The following is a 10,769-nucleotide window of genomic DNA, read 5'->3' as shown; positions in this document are numbered from 1 at the left end:
TCTAAATCCTCAGTTACTGCTGGTTCTTCCTCATCATCTTCTAACAAAAAAATCTTCATTTCTTCTAAATGAAGGGGTTTAGATGAATCATACTGTTTTCTGGCCATTGCAGCAGAAAATCTGAAGCAAGAGAGAAAGAATATGTGTTAGGGCACAATGTGCCTTAGAAGCCACCCTCCTTTTGTCTAAGAAAACTTTGGGACACTGCGGCTCATGCCGCTGTCCCCTGACTGCTGCGCCTTCCCCACGCTTGTTGGTGAGAGATCTCCCATCGAGTGAGGCAAGGATGAATACGGGGTTAACTCCCCGAGGAGGGGGCGGGGCTTATCTCCTGCTCTTGGCGCCAGGAAGCGCCGGAATCACATCCGATCCCAGGACCCGGACCTGTTGGGCTGCCGGTGTGATGGACCCGCTGGAGAGTGCGGTGAGGGAGAGGATTGGCAGGGAAGGCAGCGCTTGGCTAGCAGCTTTGCTGACCAGGAGCGACTCCTTCCCTGCCATAATGCAGACGGCGGCGCCACCGGAGGGTCGGCGCTCTCGCAGAGCCACCCGGCCTCCGGCACGGCTGAGCCCGCCAGCGATTTCAAAAAAGAGCGCGCGCAGCTCTCGTGCGCGCGCCCCTGCTGCTCTCGGCGCCAGCGGGACGGGAGGAAGTGAACTGCAGCAGGTGGGGGAGACACAAGAGTCGGGGACTAGCGACATAAGCTTTATTCCCCCTTCTGCCCCGGGAACAATAAGAGGGAGTGCAGGACTGCAGGTGCCAGCAGTATTAGCCAGAGCTGGGCACCTAACTAGAAACAGCATGGGGGGAGTTCAAGGAACGTCTGCTTCATCACAGGACTCAGGGACGGCAGGAAAGGAGACTGAGGCTCCGCAGGGAGGTATTCCTCCACTTTCAAGCAACGCAGGGGAAGCTAATGCTAATACTGTCAGGGACAAGGATGGGGCAGCGGTAGCACAGCAGAACATGGGATCACCCCACATAATATTAGCATCAGGTCAGCACGGTGCATACTCCCAGACTAGTATAGGGGGCGACTCACAGTTTCCACCTTACCCACTTATTTTTAGCACACCGTATTCACAAATTCCCGGGCGGGCAAATTATTCCCTCGCAGGCGGCATTAGGGGAACACCAGAACGCCTCAGCGTCAATATCACTGATGGCAACCGGTGTTCATGCCCCAAGTCAGGGTGCTGGCACCCCGGCTCTGGATAGCAGACAGAGTGCGGGTATCCGCCCCGCGCGCAGATCATCATCGTCATCATCGTCATCCCCTAGAGAGCATCGCAGAAGCAGGCATAGGAAGCGCGATCGTCATGGTAGCAAACGGCGTTCATATAGATCTAGGTCCAGCCGACGTAGCAGACGGTCTAGAGCTTCGCGTTGGCGCTCGCCTTCTTCATCTGATAGTTCTTCAGGCAGGTCACACAGGCAGGAGTCCTCTCGTCGTAGGTCCATACAGCGCATGGAACGCCAAGGTCCGTCGACTCCCGTGGCACGGGAAGTAAGCTGTCCGGAGGCCAATGCACCGATCGGTGAGTACCCCTTTGTCGGGGCATGGGGAGGGGAGAGAACCAACACCAATATTTCAGACGCAGCAGCAAGTGCGGCCACAGGGGGCAGGATCTATGTCAACCCAAAATTGCTACAACCAGTGGGACCTTGCAGGCAACCCCCTCCGCCCCGCCCAGAGGTGTACAAGGATGGCCTATTCTGTGGGGTCCCTCCGTTAGGAGCCCACTTGGATAGCGCTATCAAGGAACAAATTTGGGCTAATGATTTCATTGACATATGGTCCCTGGTCTCCACGGACCAGCACTCGATAGATAGAGAGAGGCGGTTGGGAGAAAAAACATATGAACGTAAACCAAAAGTTGCAAAACCCATCAATAACTGGTTGCAAGCGTTTGCGGTCCTGGGATGCGTTATGGGGGAGAAGCACCCCGAAAGGTGCTCCGAGCTATTTATATACCTAGATAGCATCTACAACTCCTATAAGGCACACGGGGGATCAGCATGGTGGAAATATGATGAGGATTTCCGCCGTCGCTTGGCCGCCAACCCCCAATTAGGCTGGGGTATGAAAGCCACGGATTCGTGGCTCCGATTGATGATGGCGCAAAGAGCAACCCAATCCTTTCACGGGCCCGCTGCCGGGTCCGGTAACAACGCGGCAGCAACAGTCATGCGTAGACCAGGTTCATGCTGGTTATTTAATGAAGGACACTGTAAGTTTTATGGGCTCTGCAAATATAGACATGAGTGTTCAGCGTGCGGAGGTTCCCACCCTGTGGCAAAATGCACACGACCACTCCAAAAAGCTAACTCCGGAAAAAATCCCTCTACAGGTGAGGTTAACGACGCCAGTGAGCGTAAAAAGAATGGAGCCGTGGCTGGACAAATATCCCAATAAAGCGGCTGCGGGGCAACTGCGTTTCGGTTTTTCATATAGGTTCTTCATCCCATTTAATTGGTCCCCGGAGCCACAATCGGCCACAAACTTACAATCCGCAAAGGAATTACCCGACGTACTAGCAGCGAAGTTGGACAAGGAAATCAGGTTGGGTCGCTTTCGCGGTCCCTTCAATTCCCCACCTTTTCCTAACTTACGGGTTTCCCCCTTGGGTATAGTTCCCAAAAAAGAGTCAGGTAAATACCGATTAATTCATCACCTATCATACCCCAAGGGTATGTCGGTTAACGATGGTATACCCAGGGATGAAACAGCCGTCACTTACATTTCCTTTGACAAAGCGATCGACTTAGTCAGAAGCGCGGGCCCGGGGGCCCTTATGGCAAAATCGGACATAGAATCCGCGTTCCGGCTGCTTCCGGTACACCCGGACTGTCACCACCTACTGGGAGCTAAATTTGAGGATCTATACTATTATGACACATGTCTTCCCATGGGGTGTTCTATTTCCTGTTTTTATTTCGAATTATTTAGTACGTTTTTAGAATGGGTTGCTCGCAAAATCACTCGGCAAACCGCCATCACGCACTATCTCGATGACTTTTTGATAGTTGGTCCAGCTGGATCAGATGTTTGCTCCACAACCCTAGCCCAATTCAAAGATGGCATGGAACATTTCGGGGTCCCACTTTCCCCTGAAAAAACGATTGGGCCAGTATCAGTGATCACATTCCTCGGGATCAAAATCGATTCGGTCGCCATGGAATTTAGGTTGCCGATGGAAAAAATTAAGAAACTGCTGGAACTCATTAGCGGATGTATTTCGGTTGGTAAAGTCACATTGACGCAAATGCAGTCAATGCTTGGCTCCTTGAATTTTGCCTGTAGGGTCATGCCAGCGGGCAGGATCTTCTCGCGCAGATTAATGATAGCCACGAGAGGAGTGAAACAAAGCCACCATAGAATCAGGATTACAGCACATCTACGTTCTGATTTAAACACATGGAAGCTGTTCCTCAACAACTACAATGGTAGGACTTGCTTTCAGGAGTCAGAATGCTCAAATGAGGATATGGGTTTGTTTTTTGCGGCGTCAAGCCACACTGGTTTCAGCATTCGTCTGGGTAACAAATTGTGTTCAGCGAATTGGCCTGCTTTATGGGTTCACAGGAATTGGCACGCAGAGCCAACCCTGATTGACCTCCTTCCTGTGGCAGTGGCCATGGAAATCTGGGGTTCACAATTGGCCAACAAGCGTATTCGTCTTCACCTTAAAACCGTTAGCGGGGCTCATGCCATCAACTACCTAGCATCTCCTTCATCGTTGGTGTTAGACCTAATTAGGTTCATAGTATTGAAATGTTTAACATTTAATGTTTGGTTTAAAGCAAACGCACTAATGGTCAGCAATGAGAAGGTGTCTGAGTTACTAACTGGATCTCACTCGCAGGATGTACTGGGACGGCGCATTCAGGAGCCCTTGGAGGAGGTGGAATGCCCACAGTCGATCTGGGATGTCCTGGGGACCTGATGCCGCTAATACGATCTTCGATAGCCCCGTCAACCTGGAAAGCATATGGTAAGGTGTGGGAGGAGTGGTGCTTTTTAGCAGAAGGAAAACCAGTGGGGTCTTCAGAGGAGGCTCGAATGCAGGTGACAATGGGGTTCTTATCCAAGATGTATGCTATGGGAGTGTCGGGTTCAGTGGCGCGCAATCGTATGTCTGCGCTAGCGTTCCATTTCAAGCTGCGAGGCTGGCCGGATTCCACGAAACATTTTCTGGTTAGCCAGATACTGAAAGGTTGGCGACGAGCAAATAAGCACGGTGATAACAGGCGTCCTATATCCTTTGATTTGTTAGTGAACTTGGTTAAGGCAACGGATTCTGTTTGCGATTCCAAATACGAAGCTGCGCTAACATCAGCGGCGTTTGGCCTAGCATTTTTTGGGGCCATGCGGGTCAGTGAGATTGTTCCTACTGCTTTGAATAAACCGGGTGGCCTTAGGCGGGAGGACATTCTGATTTGCAACGACGGTCTAAGGATTAGAATACGTAAATCCAAAACTGATCAAGAAGGTAGGGGAACTTGGTTCCCTATATTTGCCATCAACAAGGACATATGCCCGTTAATGCTAATTTTGAATTACACACGAGTTAGGAAGGATGGTTCTCAATTTTTCGTACATGAAAATGGGGTTCCACTAGTGTCGGGCCAATTTTTAGCTATATTGAGACGTACGTTGTCAATGGTTGGAATGCCCGCAGCAGAATTTGGGACTCACTCATTTCGTATAGGCGCAGCAACAGAAGCATCTAGAGCGGGTTTGTTCGAATCAGAAATTCAAAGGGTGGGTAGATGGAGATCTCGCTGTTTTAATAGATACATCAGGCCTGACTTATTGCTATAAAAAAATTTGGGTTGTTTTTAGTACTATCATAATATGGGAGCAGCTTTGGTAATACATCGGTTAATTTCCTTTGATTGTCGGTTATTGTCTAATTGTTTGCATTTTATTCCCAGATGGGGTGCGACCCAGTGTCTGGATAGTGGGTCACTCATACGTCTATTGGGCTGCCTGCCGCGCTGAATTGGGCCCAGGAGGGCGATCCCTGGGGTTCAACGATGTCGACGTGATATGGCGTGGCATGAGAGGCATGATGTGGTCCCAAGTCCTTCCGGAGGTGGTTCATATTGCACGGGTGGCTTCATCCCCCACCATTGTCGTCATCCATGCCGGAGGAAACGACCTGGCTTCATCCCCACTGGCTGAACTACTTACACTGATCAAATCAGACATGGACAAGTTTCCGAGTTTTTTCCCATTGATGCGTCTGGTCTGGTCCGAAGTTATCCCAAGGCTGGTGTGGCGGGGGGCCAGGGAGTTGAATGCCATGGAGAGATCCAGACGCACGTTGAATCAGAGGATATCGCATTTTGTAAGGCTTAAAAATGGTATAGTTGTTCGGCACCATCGGCTGGAAGGGGACAATTCCGGTTTTCTGCTTCCAGACGGAGTTCATTTGAATGAGGCGGGAATAGATATCTTCCTCAATGGTATTAGAGAAGGCGTGGTTCAGGCGGTGCATGCATTGGGGTTCGCTCCTCCTTGGCGGAAGGGTGGAGTTTTTGTTGGTGGTGAAGATACCTGCCCGGGAGACCGGAAGGCAGTAATCTCCCTACACCCCTGTTGTTGGCAGATACTGCCGGTTTAAGCTGCGACCAAAAAATATTTACCCAAAGTAAAAGATGGAAATGTTATGAATATATTTCCCAATAAAGTTTTAAAAGTTACGATAACTGTTGTGTGTGTCAGTTGATGGGAGAAAACGGTCTTGGGTCGTAGCAGTCAGTACTTATGTACACTAACTTAGCATTAATCCTTCATAAAACAAGCTAAATACACAATCGTGATGAATAAAAAAAGAAAATACTAACCTTTCAATTTGTGTTGAAATCAGGCGCAATGTGCCTGAGAAGCCAAAGTGTTGATATCTGCTTACTAGAAGGTCTGCTGAGTCACTGTGATATCAGGTTTCATAGAGCCTGTAGAGTCAGGAGATAACTAGGAGTGGTGGGGTTTTCTGATAAGTGGGCAAGGAGAGAGAAGTGAAACTAATTACTGTGTGCCTGTCAGATCTATTGCGCCTGACGGAGGGTTAAACATTATATATAAACTGTAACAGCATTGCACAGATTCACCATCTCCGAGCAGCAGTTGCTTGATCAGCTATACAGGGACAATAACATCCGTGTCCTAACAGCACATATATCCCAGATCTAACCAACCAACATATACTGACAATAATGCAAAATATCTGCATCATATAAGATAAATTCTTCCAACTTACAATAGACCTCTCCATATATGCTAATTGGTCTCCCTGGCGTGAACCAAGCACAGTGAACTATGCATGGACACACCAAGTAGTACAATAGCTCCCCTCAAAAAAAAAGGGGGGCAAATCATATAATGAACACAGAATATTAAATATTAAATATCGGGGGAATTGTCAATCATGTTCAAATAGCTGGTCTGATAGGGCCCATCATTGCTAATACAGATACATCATATACATACAGAATAACAAAACTTATTTAGATATAGCAAATATATATAACAAAGATGGTTAAAAACAATATACCTGAAGAATACCGCAAGAAATATAAAAAGGTCACTAGAGACAACAACTTTGTTGATAGTCCAAGTTCATCCCCCTAGGGTGTAGGGTATCCAGCTCAAAGATCCACCTTAGTTCCTTCCTTTTCAAAAGGGTAATACGATCACCACCCCGGCGCATCACTGGTACATCATCAATCACCCTATACCTTAGTTGATTGACCGAATGTCCCTTATCATGAAAGTGTCTCGGAACAGGTAAATCCAACAACTTCGTTCTAATCGTGCTCTTGTGCTTGCTAATTCTCGCCCTGACCTCCATTGTGGTCTCCACCACATAGAAAAGACCACAAGGGCAGGTCAGGACATACACAACATAACTGCTCCTACACGTATACCGTCTCTTAATATCATATCTTTTACCGGTATATGGGTGACAGAAAGAGGCCCCCTTGAGCATGTTACTGCAACTAGCACAACCCAAACACGGAAAATTGCCAAGACTGGGTTGGCTCAATGTCGTCTGTAAATCCCTTTTTGAGCTGCCGATATCAGAAGAAACTAATTCATCCTTCAAGTTCTTATTCCTCCTATACGAAAATAACGGAGGTGTTTGAAACTCAAAAACATTAGAATGACCCTTGTTCAGCAGGGACCAATGTTTTCGTATAATACCCGAGATCCTGGAACTCATGCGATTATACGTACTCACAAATGGGATTCTTTTATTTATCTCAATCCTATCCTTCGGAACCCAAAGATCCTCACGTCTGGTAACCAAAGCCCGCTGTTTAAATTTCTCAAGGTCAACCCTAGGATATCCCCTTGATAAAAATTTACGACACATTTCTTCCAATCTATCGTCTACAGAGTCCTCACAGGAAACAATCCTCCTCACCCTCAACAGCTGACTCCAAGGCAAGGACTTGTATCTGTATTAGCAATGATGGGCCCTATCAGACCAGCTATTTGAACATGATTGCCAATTCCCCCGATATTTAATATTTAATATTCTGTGTTCATTATATGATTTGCCCCCCTTTTTTTTGAGGGGAGCTATTGTACTACTTGGTGTGTCCATGCATAGTTCACTGTGCTTGGTTCACGCCAGGGAGACCAATTAGCATATATGGAGAGGTCTATTGTAAGTTGGAAGAATTTATCTTATATGATGCAGATATTTTGCATTATTGTCAGTATATGTTGGTTGGTTAGATCTGGGATATATGTGCTGTTAGGACATGGATGTTATTGTCCCTGTATAGCTGATCAAGCAACTGCTGCTCGGAGATGGTGAATCTGTGCAATGCTGTTACAGTTTATATATAATGTTTAAGGGATTTGTGTTATATTATATATAGCTGCTTTTTTCCTAATTATCTCATGAGTCTCAGCTTTGAATCAATAGACTTTTATATATTGCCGGATTGCCATATACTATGGAGAAGTATCTACAATCGTCAGCGCATGGAAGTCCTGTGGGACATGGATGTTACTGCCCCTGTATAGCTGATCAAGCAACCGCTGTTGGAAGATGGTGAATCTGCGCAATGCTGTTACATCTGCGGACTCCTTCTTGGAAGTTGTCTGTGTTATACACAGGAGAGATCAAATTGGACTTACATGGCTATTGTTTTTACCCCTGCGATCATGTGAAGGACGACCGAGTATTTGATTGGACGACGGTTACCATGGTATCATTCTGGGGGTGGAGTTATGTCCTGGTTTGTGGCCGTCATGCTCAGTGGGGATCTATTGCAGGAATGAACTGGACTTGCGCAGCAATCTTATCCACCCCTGTGTTCACATGACTTATGATTGACTTCCAATTGGACTATGGCCGTGATGACATCATTCGGAGGGTTGGCCTGTATCTTAGCTACGGGGCATGCTGTAGATCTATTGGAGGACTGCGGTTTGTTTATATCGCTATGTGGGGGATCTGGATTACATTGTAGTGGGCTGGTTTTTTGGATTTTTGGCAATCAGGGCTAGTATGTCTTTGTTAGATGATGTAGCATTGTTTCTATGTGTTTGTAATGTATTTTCTATATATGTAAATGTATTTATGTGTATTCATTTGTGTTTACTTTTATGGTGCTATACTCCTATTGGTGGATTATGTAATGAGGGGTGGTGCTAGTAGTATATAATGGTGGTTGGAACATGTGTCAGACTGTGCTTGATAAAGGTCATTGTACCAAAACGTCGCCGCAGATGGCAGATTAAATCTGTAAGTCATTTTTCACTGACCGGTGTGGCGCTGTCTTCTTTTTTATTATGGATTGGACTTTGTAGCTGGGCTGACCCCCTGGCAGTGACGTGCGCCACTAAGCCTATGAAGGCCGTATGGGTATAAGGTGCGGTTTAACGCATTTTTTGGATTTTTAGAGGTTCTCAGTTTGTCTCTAGGTTTTGGCGGGCCTTTTGTGCTAGGATGGGCATTGATTTGTCTTTTTCTTCGGCGTTTCATCCTCAGACTAATGGCCAAACTGAGCGAACTAATAAGACCTTAGAGACCTATTTGAGATGCTTTGTGTCTGCTGATCAGGATGATTGGGTGGCTTTCTTGCCGTTGGCCGAGTTTGCCCTTAATAATCGGGCTAGTTCGGCTACTTTGGTTTCACCTTTCTTTTGTAATTTTGGTTTTCATCCTCGTTTTTCTTCTGGGCAGGTTGAGCCTTCTGATTGTCCTGGTGTGGATTCTGTGGTGGACAGGCTGCAGCAGATTTGGACTCATGTGGTGGACAATTTGACGTTGTCTCAGGAAAGGGCTCAACGTTTTGCTAACCGCCGTCGGTGTGTTGGTCTTCGGCTTCGTATGGGGGATTTGGTTTGGTTGTCTTCTCGTCATGTTCCTATGAAGGTTTCTTCCCCTAAGTTTAAGCCTCGGTTTATTAGTCCTTATAAGATTTCTGAAATTATCAATCCGGTGTCTTTTCGTTTGGCTCTTCCAGCCTCTTTTGCCATTCATAATGTTTTCCATAGATCTTTGTTGCGGAGATATGTGGTGCCCGTTGTTCCCTCAGTTGATCCTCCTGCCCCACTGTTGGTTGAGGGAGAGTTGGAATATGAGGTTGAGAAAATTTTGGATTCTCGTTTTTCGAGGTGGAGGCTTCAGTATCTTGTCAAGTGGAAGGGTTATGGCCAGGAGGATAATTCTTGGGTTGTTGCCTCCGATGTCCATGCCACCGATTTGGTTTGTGCTTTTCACTTGGCTCGTCCTGATCGGCCTGGGAGCTCTGGTGAGGGTTCGGTGACCCCTCCTCAAGGGGGGGGTACTGTTGTGAATTCCGCTCTTGGGCTCCCTCCGGTGGTTGTAAGCGGCACTTTTGTGAGTTCTGCTCTTGGGCTCCCTCCGGTGGTTTTAAGTGGAATGGCTGCTCCTTGGATTTAGCAGTCAGCAGCTGCTTCCACTGATTGTCTTTTCTGCTCGGCTATTTAGCCTGGCTCTTTCCTTCAGCTTGTGCCACTTGTCAATGGTTCCTGGTTGGATTCACATCTCTTTGGATTTCCCTAAGCTAAGTCCTTGCTTGCTCTTTTCTGTCCACAGGTTGTGGACTTATCCGTTCTGTGCATTCTATGTTTGTCCAGCTTGTCAGTATGAATTAATTCTGTGTAGTTGGAAGCTCTGGGAAGCAGATTTACCCTCCACACCTTTGGTCAGGTGTGGAGATTTTTGTAAACTCTGTGTGGATTTTTTGTAGTGTTTTATACTGACCGCACAGTATTCCATCCTGTCCTATCTATCTAGCTAGACTGGCCTCCTGTGCTCATCCTGGTTTCATTCTGTGTATGTCTTTTCCCTCTCCACTCACAGTCATTACTTGTGGGGGGCTATCTATCCTTTGGGGATTTTCTCTGAGGCAAGATAGTTTTCCTGTTTCTATCTTTAGGGGTAGTTAGTTCTCAGGCTGTGACGAGGTGCCTAGGGAGTGTCAGGAGCATCCCACGGCTACTTCTAGTGTTGTGTTGAGCTTAGGGACTGCGGTCAGTACAGGTACCACTTCCTTCAGAGCTCATCCCATGTTGCTCCTAAACCACCAGATCATAACAGATGATATTCTATTTATCTGGCATAGTAATCAAATTTCATGTCAGGATTGAACTGTAATGACGTCAACATCAGGCTTACGTATACTTACCATCATAAGGAGATCTACTGGCAATACAATACCTTGTCATACTAAGAGACAGTACATCCCTTCATGATCACTAGAGACACCAACCATT

General features: G+C 46.9%; 1 protein-coding gene across 1 annotated transcript; it reads left to right on the top strand.

The window, feature by feature from the left end:
* Nucleotides 1–347: 347 nt before the first annotated feature.
* LOC138665390 (uncharacterized) lies at nucleotides 348–5,662 on the top strand. The gene is made up of 3 exons (XM_069752817.1): nucleotides 348–424; nucleotides 1,423–1,539; nucleotides 3,868–5,662. Exons 2-3 carry the CDS (start codon nucleotides 1,470–1,472, stop codon nucleotides 4,824–4,826), a joined length of 1,029 nt encoding a protein of 342 aa, XP_069608918.1. The 5' UTR covers nucleotides 348–424; nucleotides 1,423–1,469; the 3' UTR covers nucleotides 4,827–5,662.
* Nucleotides 5,663–10,769: the final 5,107 nt, after the last annotated feature.

This window comes from Ranitomeya imitator, chromosome 2 (genome assembly GCF_032444005.1).
Source record: "Ranitomeya imitator isolate aRanImi1 chromosome 2, aRanImi1.pri, whole genome shotgun sequence".
Lineage (NCBI taxonomy): Eukaryota > Metazoa > Chordata > Amphibia > Anura > Dendrobatidae > Ranitomeya > Ranitomeya imitator.
This window is presented reverse-complemented; position numbering and strand designations above follow the sequence as displayed.